The sequence below is a fragment of the Hemitrygon akajei genome, chromosome 17, assembly GCF_048418815.1.
Source record: "Hemitrygon akajei chromosome 17, sHemAka1.3, whole genome shotgun sequence".
NCBI lineage: Eukaryota > Metazoa > Chordata > Chondrichthyes > Myliobatiformes > Dasyatidae > Hemitrygon > Hemitrygon akajei.
Window position 1 is genome coordinate 39,037,678 of NC_133140.1, and position 19,633 is coordinate 39,057,310.

Sequence of the window (19,633 nt, forward strand, 5' to 3'; positions counted from 1 at the left end):
CTACTACAGTGAAATTATTATAATAATGGAAAGTTCTGCTCAGCCAAAAAAAACTCTTTGCATTTATCTTTGAATTTGTGACAAGGTGGGCATTAAACTGAGATTATTATCAGCTGGGGAAGATAAGGATTTTAAACTTTCTACTGTCTAACTAGAACAAGCTAAGGAAACATAATTTTAGAAGCAAATTTAAGGAGGGGGAAAAAAGGAAAAACAGGATTTGACAGAAGTCCCGACTGCAGAAAGTCAAGCAGGGACCAGGTTGAAGCAGTACTTATCTTGGTGTCAATACATTAAATTTTGCTGAACAGCCAAGGTCCCCAGAACAGAGTGAAGAAATCAAAGTTCAAAGTTTCCTTATGGATCTAAAGCCAAGATCCCTGGCTCAAAGCAGAAAGTGTGCACTCTTTTTGACTTGACTTAATCAGCATTTTCAATTTACACAGCATAAAAATATTTCAGTTTTCCAGGAGAAGAAAATAGTAAGGAATAAATAAAAATTGGTATTGAGTATTTTAGGCTAGTGAGATCTCCCTGAGCAGCCAGATGGGGCTTCAGATTGAAGTCTTAACCAGAAGGAAACACCTTGAAGGCTGAAGGCCTTCAACAGGATTAAACTGAAGTGGCAATCGAGAGGATGTACTCAAATTCTACAGTGGAACTTGAACTTGCAACTTACTGATTCAGAGGGGCCATTATGACACTGAGAGACCCTTCTCAAGTGTCAGAAGGAGCAGCTCCATGGTGAGCTCGTGACCTCCATTTCCAGATTCCAGTTTAAGGAAGATTCAAGTTTATTTATCATGTATACATCAAAACACACAGTGAAATTTACAAGGACTTGAGAACCTGAGTTATAGGGAAAGGTTAAATAGGTTAGGACTTTATTCCCTAGAGTGTAGAAGAATGAGGGAGATTTAACAGAGGTACAGTATATAAAATTATGAGGGATATAGATTGGGTAAATACAAGCACACCTTTTCCACAGAAGTTGGGTGAGACTAGAACTAGAGGTCATGGGTTAAAGGTGAAAAGTGAACTGTTTAAGGGGAACATGAAGGGAAACTGGTTCACTCAGAGGGTGATGACATTGCGGAACAAACTGACAGCGGAAGTAGTGGATTCAGGTTTGATTTAAGAGAAATTTGGATAGGTACATGGATGGTAGGGGTATGGGAGTCTATGGTCCAGGTGCAGGTCAACGGGACTAAGCAGATTAATACTTCAACATGGACTAGGTGGCCCGAAGAGCCTGCTTCTGTGCTGTAGTGTTCTACGACTTCTTTGACTCCAAATGTGTTCTTTGTATTAACAACCAACAACCCCAGGGTGAGCTGGGGGCAGCCCACAAGTGTTGCCACACATTCCGGCGCCAGCATCCCATGTCCACAATGCTCAGCAGAACAATATAGAACATAACAAAACAGAACACAAGCAACAATACATCAATTGCAGACAATCTGCATTCCTACAGATCAACAGTTTTTAAAGGTTCAGCGTCAAGGGCTCAGGTGATGCCCTTCCCCTAAGCTACTCGCATATTCCCCTGCAACCCACTGGAAGCTGTCAAACAGGAGAGAGTGCCCAGACTTCAGTTTTACCTTCCATGGACTGCCACTGCTGCAACTCCTGTCCTTTCGATACGTTTTACAAGGTTAATGGTGTCTTCTAGCTAGAATTAAAGGCACACATTTAAACAAATCACAAGGTCAAGTTTTACACTGATAATTTAGACAGCAATATCTTAACCAGGGAATGTCACCGTGAACAAGAAGTATTATTTGGGTAAAAGGTTGGCCATTTGGATGTAATGAAGTGGTGCAGATTCATTGGATAGGAAGGACCTAATACAATGCTGTAATTTCCAAATAACTAATAAAACCTTCAGAAATAGGAACAGGAGCAGGTTATCTGGCCCTTTGAGTTTGCTCCATTCATTAAGATCATGGCAAAGTTCCATTTTCCTTCATCATCCCCATACTGCTCATTTCTTTAATATCCAGGAATCTGTTACTCTCTGTTAAGAATAAACTCAAACACTGAGCCTCTACAGCCTCCAGGATAGAGAATTTCAAAACCTCACCACTTGCTGAGTGGAGAAACTTCTCCTTGCCTTCATCCTAAACAGCCTGCATCTTCTTCAGCTGGGGAGGCCACCTCCTGTGTCCACCCTGTCAAGATGAGTATGTGAAGAGCGAGCTGGGAAGAGTTTCTTTCAGAATGAACTAATGCAACTTGACTTCCCAGTGCGTCATGCAATGCCAATTACAGAGGCAAAAAAAGCTTCAACTATAGAATATTGCTTTACTTGGCCAAATATTGTTTAAAAAATAGCACCTGGTTTCTTTGGGTCCTGGGTGTGATTAAAATCTGAAATCTTGGGTTCACAACCAAAACATGTGCAACACACGACAACCACTTTGAACATCTAGGCCAGTAATCAATCACAATTTCAGTGCCTCTGCAGTTGCAAAAAAAAAAGCATGATTCAAGGCTTGCTATGAAACATTTGACTGTTCAGTGCCAACAACACAGGGGGAGCAGTCATCTGAAAGCAGTTTTTGGATTTTCAACAAAAATAGTATGCAGAACTAGTTTGGAAGGTCCCAGAATAGCCAATTATTTATAACATCATGCAACTGGTGTAAAGCTTCAAGGTTTTACCTTATTTCAAGGTGTCCTGAAGATGGTAAACAGACTCAAGGGCATATAGAATGTTAAAGAGGAGAGGCCATATACTTCACAGAAAAGAGACACAAGATGCTGTAAACTGGAACAGGGAACAATCTGCTAGAGGAACTCAGCAGGTTGAGCAGCATCTGTGGGGTGGAGAGAAGATCTCGGAGTGGAGAGAGAACCTCTTCTATCCACTCTCAAGAGTTCTGACTCAAAACGTCGACAATTTCTTTTCCTTAATAAATGCTACTCAGTCTGTTGAGTTCATTCATCAGGTTGTTTGCTACTCAGTAGAAAAGATGAACTCAAGGATTTTGTAATAAGGAACCATGCTCATATGTGCCAACTCTGCTACAGCAATTGATGATTGATCCCATTTTCTGTGCCTGTCACAACCTGATACATTTTCTGTTTCTAATACTTATTTGGGCTTGATATGCCACACCAATATCTAGGAAAAAATTCTGTTTGGTCTATCAACCTGCTTTAAGAGAAAAAAATCCTTGAGGCTCTCTGCTTACACAATAATGACAAATTTAAATTGGTGAGGTTTGTCAAAATCCCATCAACCAATGCAAATAAACAACATTAAAATGTAAACATGAGGAAATCTGCAGATGCTGGAAATTCAAGCAACACACACAAAATGCTAGTGGAACACAGTAGGCTAGGCAGCATCTAGAGGGAGAAGTACAGTCGACATTTCGGGCCAAGACCCTTCGTGGGGATTAACTGAAAGAAGAGATAGTAAGAGATTTGAAAGTAGGAGGGGAGGGAGAGATCCGAAATGATAGGAGAAGACAGGAGGGGAAGGGATGAAGCTAAGAGCTGGAAAATTGATCGGCAAAAGGATATACAGCTGGAGAGGGAGAGGATCATGGGATGGGAGGCCTAGGGAGAAAGAAAGGGGGAGGGAAGCACCAGAGGGAGATGAAGAACAGGCAAGGAGTGATTGTGAGAGGGACAGAGAGGGAAAAAGAAGGGGGAAATAAATAAATAAGGGATGGGGTAAGAAGGGGAGGGGGGCATTAACGGAAGATAGAGAAATCAATGTTCATCCATCAGGTTGGAGGCTACCCAGACAGAATATAAGGTGTTGTTCCTCCAACCTGAGTGTGGCTTCATCTTGACAGTAGAGGAGGCCATGGATAGACATATCAGAATGGGAATGGGACATGGAATGAAAATGTGTGCCCACTGGGAGATCCTGCTTTCTCTGGCGGACTGAGCGTAGGTGTTCAGCGAAACGGTCTCTCAGTCTGCGTCGGGTCTCACCAATATATAAAAGGCCACACTGGGAGCACCGGACGCAGTATACCACACCAGCCGACTCACAGGTGAAGTGTCGCCTCACCTGTAAGGACTGTCTGGGGCCCTGAATGGTGGTGAGGGAGGAAGTGTAAGGGTAGGTGTAGTACTTGTTCCGCTTACAAGGATAAGTGCCAGGAGGGAGATCGGTGGGAAGGGATGGAGGGGGATGAATGGACAAGGGAGTCGCGTAGGGAGCGATCCCTGCGGAAAGCAGAAAGGGGGGTGAGGGAAAGATGTGCTTGGTGGTGGGATCCCGTTGGAGGTGGCGGAAGTTACGGAGAATTATATGCTGGACCCGGAGGTTGGTGGGGTGGTAGGTGAGGACAAGGGGAACTCTATCCCTAGTGGGGTGGCGTTAAGGTTAACAACACCTTAAATTCTGTCTAGGTAGCCTCCAACCTGATGGCACGAACACTGATTCCTCTATCTTCCGTTAATGCCCTCATCCCCTTCTTACCCCATTCCTTATCTATCTATCTATTTATTTATTTCCACCCACTCTTTTTCTCTTTACTCTCTCTTTTTTCTCTCTCTGTCCCTCTCACAATCACTCCTTCCCTGCTCTCCATTTCCCTCTGGTGCTTCCCTCCTCCTTTCTTTCTCTCTCGGCCTCCCATCCCATGATCCTCTCTCTCTCCAGCTGTGTATCCCTTTTGCCAATCAACTTTCCAGCTCTTAGCTTCATCCCTCCCCCTCCTGTCTTCTCCTATCATTTCGGATCTCCCCACCTCCCACTTTCAAATCTATTACTATCTCTTCTTTCAGTTAGTCCTGACGAAGGGTCTTGGCCCGAAATGTCAACTGTACTTCTTCCTATAGATGCTGCCTGGCCTGTTGTGTTCCACTAGCATTTTGTGTGTGTAACATTAAAATGTAATAGTTTAGATGAAAAGGTGCTCCCACCCCATCACCATTTTACGATTTTCCATAACGTGAAGCTGCATTCTCAAGAAATGTGAGTTGAAAAAACATAACTTTTTTCTCTCACATAAATTCTGTGATAATGAATTTTATTCCATATTTAAATTTTCAGGCAGTGAGCTGAGAATTGTAGAAGGGTGAATTTCATTGACCTGAACTACAGGGGTCACATGTAATTGAGTGGGTTGCTATACCACTTCAGAAGGCAGATAAAGGACCATAGGAATGAGATAGAAATCACACATGGCCAGATCTGGTGAGGTTTATACCAATATGACAGCTTAACAGTCACTTTTAGTGGAACATATATTTGCAAATTTAAAAAGATGCCGCATTTAAGTTTGCATACACTGTATTGTCAGTTCAAGTCTCTGGATTATGAATCCAGTTGTGATGAAACTATCAGTTAACAATTTCTACCTACACAGAAACAGTAAAGAAGCGGTGACAATGAAAGTTATGAAGATCTAGAACATGAACAAATACTTGAACACTTACAGATGGTAAAATACGGATCTTGCATGTCACTGGCTTTGAGATTCCTTTAACTAAAGTGGAAAGGATCTAAAATGATGGGAGTAAAAAGTATGAAATTAGTATTCTTAGAAATGTTATTAAAAGCATCATCATCTCTGGATAACTTTAACAATAACGTCCCTTAGTTTTTGTTTGTCTCCCCCCCCCCCCACACCCCATCGAAGGCTCAAGCGCAGCCAGATGCATCCAACCTTTTTATAACATAAAGGAAAATCTTGTTTCAGGAGTCCATAAACCTCTGATAATATTAAACGTAACCTCTCAACTAGGTATGACCATCTGACTGTCCAAAAGCTGCTGCCTCCTACACAAAAGGAATCTCAGTATAGTAATTCAAACCTCATGATCCTTCACAGCTCAAAAAAATTCACAGCTGCAAGCAAAATTAAGAAAAAGAAAATCAAAACTAGAGCCTTCTCCACAGATTCATTACGTCTCTTTAAATGTTATCAGTGACACTAACTGCATACCAGTTAGGCTGCACTGGGGGGGGGTTTGGTTGCTGCACTGTAGGAAGGATGTGGTTGTGCTGGAGAGAGTGTAGAGGATACTCACTAGAACGTTGCCTGGATTGGAAACGTTTAGTTATAGTGAGAATTTGGAAAAGCTGGGATTGTTTTTCCGAGAGAGAAGGTTGAGGGGTGACCCAACAGAAAGAAGTAAGATTAGGAGAGGCATAGAAAGGATAGATACTCAAGTTCTTTCTCCCCTTGGTCAGGATATGAAAATCAAGAGTACGTATGTTTAAGAGAAAAGTTTTAAATGGGATCTGAGGAGTAAGTTCTCTTTTTTTACCCAGAGGGCAATTGATCTGGAACCCTCACTGCCAGAGCAGATGGAAGAGTCAGACACAATCACTACATTTAAGAGGCATTTAGATCTACAAGGCATAGCAGGACACAGCATAGATGTGGCAGGGTGAAAGGCCAGATTCTGTGTTCTGCAGCTCTATGGCACTGCACTGAACATTTTAAATATTAAAGAATTCTACAAGTCACAAACCATTGCACAGTAACTAGATTCAAGCCAAAAATGAGTCAAAGTTTTTGTTACTACACTGTTGCTGAATTTCAGTTAGTAAGCTTTACCTGCAATAGCACACACCCTAATCTTATCACTAATCTTTTATAAGAGTCTTTATTAAAAGTTTTCTGAAAATTAAAAAAAAATTAAGTACTCAAAATCCATTGGATTCCCTTTAATTATTTAACCAGCTGTTTCCTCAAAAATCAGTAAGTCTAGTAAGTCTGCTTTACAAATCTAGTAAGTTTGTAAAACAGGATTCCCCTTCCGGAAATACATGCCAATTTTATCTAATCCATTTAGTATTTTCTTATAATTAATATTTTAATAATAGGCATCCTATTATTTCATCCTTTATAACAGCATCAAGTACTTTCCCCAGTCCTGACATTAGGTTAACTAGTCTTCCTGTTTTCTTTCTCTCATTTCTAAAAAATTTAGTTACAATTGTGATTATAAACACAATTCCCCTCCCAGCATGTCGGACCACAGCCTCCTCTTGCTACAATGAGGCCACTCTCAGGGTGGAGGAACAACATCTCATATTTCATCGAGCAAACACGAGGAAATCTGCAGATGCTGGAAATTCAAACAGCAACACAACCGAAGGGTCTCGGCCCAAAACGTTGACATCGCTTCTCCCTATAGATGCTGCCTAGCCTGCTGTGTTCTACCAGCATTTTGTGTGTGTTGCTGTTCATATTTCATCGAGGTAGCTTCCAACCTGATGGCATGAACATCGATTTCTCCTTCCTGTAATTAAAAAAAATCCCTCTTCCCTCCCTCTTCTTCTATTCCCCACTCTGGCCTCTTACCTCTTCGTCTCCTGCCCTTCACCTCCCCCTGCTGCCCCTCCTTCTTACCTTTCTCCCAGGGTCCACGCTCCTGTCCTATCTAATTACTTTTTCTCTAGCCCTTTACCTTTACCACCCACCTGGCTTCACCCATCACCCTCCTTTCCCTCCCCCCACTACTTTTTTATTCTGGCATATTCCCTCTTCCCTTCCAGTCCTGAAGAAGGGTCCCAGCTCAAAACAGTAGATGTTTATTCATTTTCAAAGGTGCTGCCTGACCTGCTGAGTTCCTCTAGTAATGAAACTATTCCTTAAGTACAGATAAAGGAAAATGATAATCAATACATCCATAATTTCCAAGGCTATCTCTGTTCTTACTCTGGGATGCAAATTATCAGCTTTCAATTTCAATAATTTCTACAACACTATTTTCTTACTAATACTAATTTCCTTTAGTTTCTTATTTTTATTAGTTTCTTGGTTCCCCACAGTGACTTATATTTCCTCTTCAATGAAAACAGAACAAATACATTTACTGTTCTGCAATTTCTTAATCCCTCTTATGAATTCTCTTGTAATTGTTGATTTTTAAATATTTATCGAAGTGTTTATATTCCTCTGAGGGCTACCCCATACTGGATTTTTGGCTTTTAATCAATTTCTTAGTCCTTCTTTGCTGAAAACTAAACCGACCCAAATCTTCATGTTTGCTGCTTAATAGGACTCATTTTTGAGGAAAATATTTTCCTGAATTTATTTTTACTGGCCTGATTCCTTATGTATTTTTATTGTAGGCTGGATGGTAAAGCTGTTGTAGTTCCTGGTGCAATCCTAAAGTGTTAGGCACTGCCTATTCTATTATTACCATTGCTAACGCATCTATTACTTGGCACAGGGCCAAATCTGAGACTATAACCTCTGACTGCCTCACACAATGAGCACACTGTGCAGCCGACAGCCAGGTGGTTTGATCAGCCACACTACCAAGGGCTATGGCTCCAGTCATCCTGATCTCCTGACTGTGATCCTCGTGTAAAGCAGTTAAAGTCAGTGCAACAGTATGTATATTACTAACTGTAAACTCAAACTAAAGGTGTGAGAAAACTTGTTGCTTTTCTGGCTTGATTTATCTGAACTTCTGAGAGCAACAGGGTATTTAATCCAGGCTGATGATTCACTGCACATCTGAGAGGGGAACGCAAAGTCAACATTAATTCTACCATCAACATTAGTTAAAAAGAAAATTATTATTTCAACATCAGATGCCCCAGAGTGTAATAATTCAACTGAACTCCATGCTTGGACTGAGACTTCAGTGCTGGAGCAAAGTGGAAAGATCGGGTTCAGGACGAATCAAGGCAGAGCATATTCAGGCAATTGAACCCAATGCTGGGGCTGGGCCAGACTGAAAACGTCAGGATGTCAGGGCCTGAGGTGAGGGACGGGCCGGGCCGGGCTCAGATTGCTGCTCCACGAGGTCTAGTTGGCTCTGCGCTGAATTATAGGACTCTCTTGCCAACCAGTTCAGAATGCTAATTGCCTGCGGATTTTTTTGCTCGGCACATTGGCAGTCGACTGGTCTTCCTTTATCTTTATATGGGTTCTTTCATTTTTTAATGGATTCTCTTTATTATGGGCAAGATGTGGTATTTTTTCCCTCTGCACATTGGGTGTTCGACAGTCTTTTTTTAATATATAGCTTTTTTGGGTTTCTTTGTTTTGTGGCTGCCTGTTTTGGACACGAATTTCAAGAGGGCAGCTTCTAGAGAAGGTCACATGGTCAGCACAACATTGTAGGCTGAAGGGTCTGTAACATGCTGTAGATTTTCTATGTTGTATAATGTATATATACTTTGATAATAAATGTACTTTAAACTTTGTCTCATTGCTGTTTGATTTGATTTGCTATGCACTGATACAGCTCTTACTTGGGCAACAACACATAGGAGGAGCATGGTTATAGAGTCATATAGCAATGCAGGACCAATACAAGCCCTGCAAGTCAACATGGTGTCCAGTTAAGTAATCTTTTTTTTTCAGAATAAGAACATTGATCGTCCCCAGGTATATTATTGGCATAAGCTCCCTTTCCCCCTGAATAGTGGCATGTACTGAGCCATGGGAATAGTCATGCTCAGGGCGCTGTAACCTTAAGCACATCATCCCAACCACTGTCTAATTATTTAAGTGTCACTAGTGAAATTTTTCATTTGACCTAGCTTCAATAACATGGTTGAGCTCTAACCTCAAGATACTGCCCCTCTTTGTTCTGGATTTTCACCACAGGAAATTATTTCTCTCCATTATACTTAATTTGATCATACTTACCACCTTAATTAGAGACACTTTAATATTTTGGCCTAAGAGGATTGGTACTCAAATCTATGCAATATCCATATAATTAAACACTTTCTCCCAGATCCACCCATTGCAAATTTAAGAAACACAACTTTGTCTTTGCATAAGGTGGTCTTAATACCAGATTTTATCACTGATTGATGTTCATCATTATTTTCAACAGTAGGTGATGGTACAGAGAGGTTGGTGTAGAGCAGTACTTCTGAGGAAAGCAGAAACCAGTGACTGGGAGTGGGATGTTCTTCTCATCCTCTCAGGAGCACTGTGCTGTTCAGCTGATCTCCAGCTGCCATGCCCTTCTACACTTTTCGTCCAATAAGCTTCGGAACACTTTTACCAGTTTTACTCATTTCATTCAGCCATCACAAGTTATCTCTTCTTAAATCCTCAAGTGCTTAGAGGCAATTTTCTCAATTAAAGGGTTTCAGCGATCTGTTACTTCTGCCTTGATTTGTTTATTATCCCCATCTCTTACTTCTTTCTTTCAAAATCTTCCTCAAAAACTGCCAATTTGAACCAGGCCCCTGCCTCTTCATTATCAACATTTAACTTCCCTTCTTTCAGGTATTTGCTTTTATTTTCCCCCTTTAAAGTGCTCTAAAGTACCTTTTTTGGACCCCAAATCCCAAATGGTTCAGCCCCCAAAGCTCAGAGCACTCTAAGTTCCATTACTCTTCCTTTCTGCAACCACCCAGCCCCATAAAGTCTCCAATTAGCCCAGGCTCCAACCTCCCAATTACCCTAGACCCTGATGCCTCCAGTCAGCCCCGAGATAAACTCTTCTGCCTCTGACCGTCTGAATCATCAATCCCATGATGAAGGACCCAGTCTCTATCACCCAACTGTTTGCATAACTACAGAGGTTCTGATCGCGCTTACAATTGCTGAAGTTCCACCCCCCACAATCACTGATCCTCCTGAACCTGGCCTTGTCTCAAGTGCTACTTACTCATTTATGAACAAGTGTAAGTCTTCAGACATCACACTGAAACAGTCTTTAGCCTGCTGCTCCCTCAATCATCTAACACACCAATTAATAAACATTAGAATTTCTACACCAGGAGTCTTCGGCCTTTTACTAGCTTGGCATCTTTAACAGCTCTGATAAACTAATCAACTGAATGATTCATTCTCAACCAAGAAAGTAATAAACATAATCAAAATCCTGTCAAACTACGGCCCCTTTCAGTGAAGTCACTGCACACTTGTAAGTTTCAATTTACTCTATTTAAGCACAGATCAAAACATTCCACAGCTGTTCGGAAATAAGCACCTTGGGCAGAAATATCCTTCAAGAACAGCAAGGCTCTTTTTCAAACCTTACCTGTTACGCCCGTGGCCCCCTCCTTTTTGAGAATCGCAGGATCGCTATTGATTCGAGTCAGGAGACCCAGGAAATGAGAGAAAGACATGCAGAATCCACAAAGAGTTTGGAATGTGTCCTGGCCTCCGAAAGGCGGACTCATTGATAACGGCTATTGTCTCTTGGAGATGGAATTGTGTATTGAATCCTGTACAATGCATCGAAGCCCCCAGGCAATGAACTGAGGGGGGGGGGGGGGGGGGGTTGGTGGAGGGATTGCATCATCCCACCCTGATTGACATCTGAGACCCTGTGAGTCAGGATAAAAGAGGGTCTGAGGAACAGCCCCTTTAGACGCACCAGAAGAAACGCTAGCGATCCCGTAATAGCAAAAACTGGTGGAAAGGCCACATGCGTCCTTTTCCATTTGCCCCGGAATCGGTGGGCCCTTTACCACGGAAGAACGGTTTTTAGCTAACAACGGGGAAATCAACTCCCAACGACTCTCGAAGGATTGACATCATAAAAGGAATGGGCAAGTTTTAACCCGTCTTTCTCTCCAACCAAAAAGCTGCAGCTTGAATGAACTACAGTGACTTTTATATTTCCATCGGACAATACATTATCCCCTAGACAACGATAGAGCTATTTCTTATTGATTATTATTATACCCGCGCTTTTAGATTTAGTATTGACGAAGTATATTATCTGTATGTTTGCATTGATACTATTTTGTGTATTTTTATCAATAAATACTGTTAAAAATAGTACCATCAGACTTCAACGGACCTCTCTATCTTTGCTGGTAAGTGACCCAGTTATGAGGTACGTAACAATTGGGGTTCTCGTCTCGAGATTTGACACCAAATTGGAAGGCCAGTGAATCAGGCTTGTAAGTCCAAACTTGGATCTGGTTACGCGGGTAGCCAGACGGGAAACCAGCAAAGATGGACGTGGGTGAATTTATAGAAAACCCGATTCTGGAGGCGCTAGAGGCGGCCACCAAATCAGACTTGATAAATTTGGCGAAGGGGTTAAACCTCGCAGAGGTGAGGTTGTCAATGAAAAAGCGGGAGGTGCGAAGGGCAATAACTCAGTATTATATTGGGAAGAATGTGTTTGCAGCTGAGGTGTTGGAAAATATCCTTGAAAAGGTACCAGCTAGTGGGACAGCTCAGTTAGAGTTGGAGAAATTAAGGTTGGAACTTGCAATTAAGTTAAAGCAGCTGGAAGCAGCTGAGAAGGAGAAAGAAAGGGCCGAGAGAGAAAGGGAGCATGCGCTCCAGCTAAAGGAGTTAGAGGTGAAACGGGAGCAGGAAAGAGCTGAGAAACAAAGAGAGCATGAAATTCAGTTAAAACAGCTGGAAGCAGCTGAGAAGGAGAAAGAAAGAGCTGAGAAAGAGAAGGAAAGGGCCGTGAAGGAGAGGGAGGCAGAGAAACAGAGGAAACATGACTTGGAGATGGAGAAGTTAAGGCAAGAGCAACGAGTTCAGGGGTCAGACCGAGAGGAGCGGTTTAATGTTAGTTGGGAGTTGGGGTTAGTACCTCCGTTTGAGGAGACGGATGTTGATAGTTATTTCTTGCTTTTTGAAAAGGTGGCAGTGAATCAGAAGTGGCCCAGAGATCAGTGGGTGGCATTGTTACAAAGTGTGTTAAAAGGGAAGGAACAGCGGGCATATACGGCGTTGTCCATGGAGGAGGAAGAGGAGGAGAGTTATGACAAAGTAAAGGTGGCCATTCTCCGGAGTTATGAGTTAGTACCTGAAGCGTATAGACAAAAGTTCAGAAATTTTAAAAAAGGGTGGAATCAGACGTATACCGAGTTTGCCTATGAGAAGGGTGTGCTCTTGGACCGTTGGTGCACAGCAGAGATAGTGGAAGAGGATTATAGGCGTCTCAGGGAGTTAATTCTGATTGAGGAATTTAAAGGTTGTGTTTCGGAGGATATCCGGATGTATTTGAATGAGAAGCCGAATAAGTCTATCTCAGAATTTGCTAGGTTTGCAGATGAATATGCCCTAACCCACAAGACAAAGTTTTCCTCGAATAAAAGTTACCAGAGAGACCGTGGGAATGATAGAGAAAGCCCGCCGGCTGAGGCAGAGGTCCCGCCGGGAGCTAGTGGTAAGATTGAGGGGGAAAGGCAAGACGGCCAGAGATTTCCGGGCTTGACCTGTTTTAATTGTGGAAAGGGGGGACATATTGCATCTAGGTGCTTTGCTCCGAGGAAAGAGACAGGAAAAGGGAAAGCAGCAGTCCCTATCGGATGTGCCGTGGTAATCAGTAAATCGACAAGAGAGCCCCGGGTAGACAGAGTACGAGAAGGGTCTGAGACTTGTATGTCAAACGGAACCGTGTCTGTGAGGGAGGGAGACACCCCAGTTCCAGTACGGATCTGGAGAGACACGGGGGCTGAATTATCATTGATCAGCAGTAAGGTACTAGATTTTGGTTGCAAGGCGGGAATGGTAGCTGTGAAAGGAATAGGAAAAGGGACGGAAATGGTGCCCTTGCATAGGGTCATTATGAATTGTGAGCTAGTCTCTGGACCAGTTGAAATGGGGGTGTGATCAGAATTCCCGAGAACTGACGCGGACGTCCTTCTGGGTAATGATTTAGCCGGTGGTAAGGTTTGGTCAGCAATGACGCTGACAAGCCGGCCTGTGAGTGTTGAGGCTCCGCCCCTAGATTCCAAGATCTATCCCGCATGCGCGATCACTCGCAGCATGTCGAGAAAGGCCGCTGAGACAGAGAGCTGTTTAAATCAGGCCAGTATCGATTTCGCCGAGACGTTTTTACCGACCCTGTACCACAAGGGTTTAGAGGGTGGTAAAACGAAGAGTAGTAAAATGAAAGAGAGTAGGGGAGAGGAGGTAGACCTTCCCTTAGCGAGGAGAAAAGTTCTAGAGGCAAGAGATAAAGATGAGAAACAGATAGAGCTGTTAAAAGGTCCAGAGTTGGACATGGATGATCTGTCTGGTTTGGCAGAACTGTTTGAAGAAGTTGAAAATTCTAAAGGTGTTCCTGATAATGAAATGAGGGCAGTCCTAGATGAAAAGGGTGCCCTTACCTCGAAGAAGTCTGCTGGGTTGGCAGATGAGGTTGTTTCAGCCCGCGGGGTTGAGTTTACTCCGGAAGGGAGTTGCCCAGAGAGTAGCTGGGAGAATCAGGGGAATTTAGAATTTGGACCAGGTACGGGTATTGAAAACCTGGAAGAGGCAAATGTCCCGTTTGAGTGTGTCCAAGATGTGGATGCACGTGGTACTGAACCTAGTAATGGAGCTCAGAAAAAGTCTGAGGTATTTGATTCAGTTGAAAAGGAATGCAGTCCCTGTGGGTCAGATAGACTTGGTTCAGTGAAGAAAGGGTTAACCTTGGTAATAGTGGGAAGTGAGAGTTCCCAGGTGTTTGTGCTCGAAGGTGTGTTAAAAGTTAATGCGGAGATCAAAAGTGGGGAGATGAGTATTATTATTGAAGGAAAAGGGAAATATGTAGTTCCCAAATCGAATGAAGAAAATTTAAAGGCTGGATTGATATCAAAGGCAGCAACCAGGCTCCAGTCATTTCAATGGCGTGGTACCACAAAGCCTGCGGATCACTTACTGGTTGAGTTGGACGGTGACGGGCCCCCCCCGCTATTGTTATTCCAGAGTGTGGTGTGAAAAGGCAGAACTTGAAATGCTGTTTGAACAAAGAGTTCGAACTGAAAACTAATAGCCTGAAGGGTCCTGAAGAGAAAACTAGCAACTTGCGTAAAATTAAAGAATGGGGTGGAAATTCAGAAGATGGTCTAAGTTTGGGACACAGTGTTGATAAAATAACTCCTATAGAAGAAGCGGGCGAAAGCCTATTTCGCCAGGGTACCCAAGCTCCCCACGTGGGAAGTAACCGGAAAAGAGGCGAGGGTTAATGGGAACGCCATTTTTAAATAGCAAAAGCCGGTTTTACGGGATTTCGAGAAAGCCTGGGAATAATAAAGACAACCCCATGGAAGCTTGCCTGTTAAGTTTGAAAGCAACATAAAGATTAGTATTTGCATGAACTTTTGTAGTATACACGTAAGCTAAGATCACAACTCTTTAGTTTTGTTTGCTGAAGGAAAGAAATAAAAATAGGTGGTTATTAAATTGAAGTCTGATGCTACAAGACTTTAGTAAGGTACAAGATGCTACGATATTAAAGGAAGTGATAATGTGCTCGCGGACTGTTTATCTAGATGCTGAATTGAATGTATAACTGTATTACTCTGTAGTGAAAAGAAAAGCTTTTGTATTGTGTTAGATTCTAAAATACTGCAAAACTCTGTATTACTCCGTTTTTACCGATCGTAAAAACGCGTTGAAGAAAGGGGGTGTTACGCCCGTGGCCCCCTCCTTTTTGAGAATCGCAGGATCGCTATTGATTCGAGTCAGGAGACCCAGGAAATGAGAGAAAGACATGCAGAATCCACAAGGAGTTTGGAATGTGTCCTGGCCTCTGAAAGGCGGAACCATTGATAACGGCTATGGTCTCTTGGAGACGGAATTGTGTATTGAATCCTGTACAATGCATCGAAGCCCCCAGGCAATGAACTGAGGGGGGGGGGGGGTTGGTGGAGGGATTGCATCATCCCACCCTGATTGACATCTGAGACCCTGTGAGTCAGGATAAAAGAGGGTCTGAGGAACAGCCCCTTCAGACGCACCAGAAGAAATACTAGCGATCCCGTAATAGCAAAAACTGGTGGTAAGGCCACGTGCGTCCTTTTCCATTTGCCCCGGAATCGGTGGGCCCTTTACCACGGAAGAACGGTTTTTAGCTAACAATGGGGAAATCAACTCCCAACGACTCTCGAAGGATTGACATCATAAAAGGAACGGGCAAGTTTAACCCATCTTTCTCTCCAACCAAAAAACTGCAGCTTGAATGAACTATAGTGACTTTTATATTTCCATCGGACAATACATTATCCTCTAGACAACGATAGAGCTATTTCTTATTGATTATTATTATACCCGCGCTTTTAGATTTAGTATTGATGAAGTATATTATCTGTATGTTTGCATTGATATTATTTTGTGTATTTTTATCAATAAATACTGTTAAAAATAGTACCATCAGACTTCAACGGACCTCTCTATCTTTGCTGGTAAGTGACCCAGTTACGGGGTACGTAACATACCATACGTACATCATTGCATACCTGTCAGTTATCACCCAAGGAATTCAAGCATCTGTAAAATCAGTTTGAGGGGAAGAGCTTTCAACTCCTCAGACAAAATGAAATAAAGAGAGTTTGGCAGGAGCTGAATCCTGCCAACACAATCAGCAAGTAAACAGAAGTTAGCACCAATGACTGCCATTAAGCAATGTTTCTCCTATGTGTTTTTATTTACTCCACATGGTTATTCCTCCAGAATAAACTCCATTGTTTTTGGCCCAAGTTGTTTCCTCTCCCAGCATTGATTTTATTTCTAGGTATTTAATATTAGTACTGTGCCATTAAGGAGTTACAGTATAAGCCTTGAATAAATCCATGTTACTGATGGGATTCTGCTGAACACGACTAATGATACTTAATAGTAAGTGGCAGCAAAGATATCTATAGAAAGTCACAGTTACAATGCTCCTTGTTTTCTTCTGCTTTGCACTGTTCAGTTCATCTTTTGTATTCAATTGTGAAGTGCGTAAACAAGGATTCCTGAGACAACGAGGGGCCATACTGGATCTAGTACAACACAATGAACCTGGTCAGGTGACTAATCTCTCGATGGGTGAGCATCTCAGAGGCAGTGACCGCAACTCCCTGACCTATCGCAGGCCCTGGAAAAGGATGGGAATAGACGATGTGGGAAAGTACTTAATTGGAGCAGGGCAAATTATGACAGTATTAGGCAGAAACCCGAGGACATACATTGGGAACAGATACCCTCAGGGAAGCGTACAGCAGAAATGCGGAAGTTGCTTAGGGAGGATATCCATGGGTTTGTGGATAGGCTTGTCCAAATGAGACAGGAAAAGGATGGTAGGGTGATGTGGCTCACAAGAGAGGTGGAATATTTAGTCACGAGGAAGACGGAAGCATTCTTAAGGTTAGGAAGTGAAAATCAGACTGGAGTTACAAGATAGTAAGCAAGGAGCTTAAGAAAGGACTTAAAAATGTGCTAGAAGGGAACATGAGAAGGCCTTGGCAAGTAGGATTAAGGTAAACTCTAAAGCAGGGGTGTCAAACTCATTTTAGGTCACGGGCCGGATTGAGCAAAATGCAGCTTCATGCGGGCCGGATCAGTCGGACGCGTGCGAACGCAGCTTTCGTTGCCTCTGTTTTTTCAGTCTGCTCTCATGTGTCTCAGTCTCTGCTATAACTACAAAGTGTTTCACTTTACAAATTCCGTTTCTTATGAAGAAGACTGCCGAATAAACACTAAAAACCCTGAAAACCTGGTACCTGAATAAACTCAGCATTAGCCATATCATACGCCACAGGCGCTTCGATTGCTGGGGCCAGCTTTAATAGTAATTAGATATTATCTCGCGGGCCAAAGATAATTCCACCGCAGGCTCGGCCCGCAGGCCTTGAGTTTGACATATATGCTCTAAGGTGTCTAGGAAGATGACTAAATTGAAGGTAGATCAGGGATAAAAGAGGAAATAGGTGTCTGGAGTTGGAGGAAGTAGGGGAGGTTCTCAATGAATATTTCTTTCAGGAGGCAGAGGGACAGATGAATGTGGGGTCAATGTAAAAGAGGCTATTGTTCTGGACCATGTCAAGGTCAAGAAAATGGCAGCCTTAGAGCTTGTGAAAAACATTAAATAAGTCCCCAGGGCCAAACAGATGACTTGGGAGCTGATGGAAGAGATTGCTAGGTTGTTGATGATGATCTCTGTGTCCTCCCTGGACACATTGGAGAATGGAAAATGTTATTCTATTGCTCATGAAAAGTAATAGGCATTATCCTGGGAATTATAGACCACTGGGTCTTATGATAGTGGCTGGCCAACTAATGGAAAGGATTCTTAGAGACAGGCTTTATGAGCATTAGAAGCATTGTCTTATTGGGGATAGTCAACATGGCTTTGTGAGGGGCAGGTTTTCAAAAAGGTGCCAAAACAAATTGATGAAGGTAGAGCTGTGGATGTGGTGTATATGTATTTTAGTAAGGCATTTGTCAGGATTCTCCATGGTAGGCTCACCAGTACATCATGAGGCATGGGAGCCTTGGAAACTTGGCTGCATTTGCTTGCCCACAGAAGGCACAAGGTGCTAGTAAATGGAATGCACTATGTCAGAAAGTCGGTGACTAGTGACATTCTGCCAGGATACGTTCTGGTGTCCCTATTCTTTGTGATATTTTATAAATGACGAGACTCAGGAAATGGTAGGGTAGGTTAGTAAGTTTGCAGATAATACGAAAGTTTATAGTGTTGTGGATATTGTAGAAGGTTGTTGTAGGTTATAACGAGATATAGACAGGAAGCAGAGCTGGACAGATAAATGGCAGGTGGATTTCAATCTGGAAAAGTGTGAAGTGATACACATTGGGAGATCTAACTTGAAGGCAGTGTACTAGGTTAATGGCAGGATTCTTAGCAGTGTGAAAGAATACAGGGATCTTGGGAGGTCCAAGTATATGGATTGCTCAAATTTGCCGTACGTTGATAAGGTGGTTGAGAATGTGTTGGCCTCCATCAGTTACGTCCTTGAGTTCAGGAGTTCAGAGGTAATGTTGCAGCTCTATAAAGCGCTGGTTAGACCACATGTGGAGTATTGCTGTCAGTTTTCGTCACCTCTGTATAGGAAGAATGAGGAAGTTTTTGAGAAGGTGCAGAGGAGATTTACCAGGATTACAGAACATGTCTTAGGGGAAAAGGGTGAGCAAGCTCGGGATTTTCTCTTTGGAGTGAAGAAGAATGAGAGATTACTTGATATGAAAGGCATAGACAGGGTGGATGGACAACGCCTTTTTCTATGCCCCATATCAGAGGACATCTGTTTCAGGCGAGTGGAAGAAAATTTAGGTGGCGATGTCAGAGGTAGATTGTTTTTCCAAAGGTGGTAGGTGCTTGGAACACATTGCTGGCGGCGTGGTGCAAGTTGTGGTATAGGGACATTGAAGAAACTCTTAGATAGGCACAGGGATGTAAGAAAATGGTGGGTTATGGGTTGTGTATGAGGGAAGGGTTAAATTGATCATGGAGTAGGTTTATATAAGTCAGCATAGCATTGTGGGCTAAAAGTCTCATACAGTGCTATACTGTTCTATGTTCTAAAAATGTGACTTGCTTTTTAACAGGATGATCCAATAACTTCTATAAATCAAAGGGAACAATTACCAAATAAAGTGTTTTCTTTGATATTTTCAACATCAACTGAAGTGCACAACACCACGCAAATATGACTGACTTAATGGACTAACTGAAGTTATTTTACTTTATTTTACTTTGACCTACTTAATACAATATAGAAAGAGGCCATTTAGTCTATTGAATCCATATCAACTCTGGCTAAGCATTCAACAGTCTGCTTCATGCTCTCATTTCCCAATACCCTTGCATCTTATTCTCTGTCACACACCATTCCTCAAATCCTGTTTTGATTCTTTTGCTGTTTGCCTGCATTAAGAAGTAATTTAGGGTTGCCAATTAATCTGCTGTTATATCATTGGGGCGTTGGAGAAAACTAGAACAACTGACAGAAGCCCACGTGGTCACAGGGAGAATGTACCAACTC

At 42.5% G+C, this 19,633-nt stretch overlaps 1 protein-coding gene across 7 annotated transcripts in view; it reads right to left on the reverse strand.

Moving 5' to 3' along the window:
• Positions 1–19,633, reverse strand: part of dus2 (dihydrouridine synthase 2) — a 114,027-nt gene that overhangs the window by 39,409 nt on the left and 54,985 nt on the right. For all 7 annotated transcript variants that reach the window (XM_073069953.1, XM_073069957.1, XM_073069952.1 and 4 more), the window contains 2 exons: positions 5,407–5,472; positions 1,602–1,672 (listed from right to left, as the gene is read on the reverse strand). In XM_073069953.1, the coding sequence (XP_072926054.1) occupies positions 1,602–1,672; positions 5,407–5,472 (137 nt within the window). The remainder of the gene's footprint in view (positions 1–1,601; positions 1,673–5,406; positions 5,473–19,633) is intronic.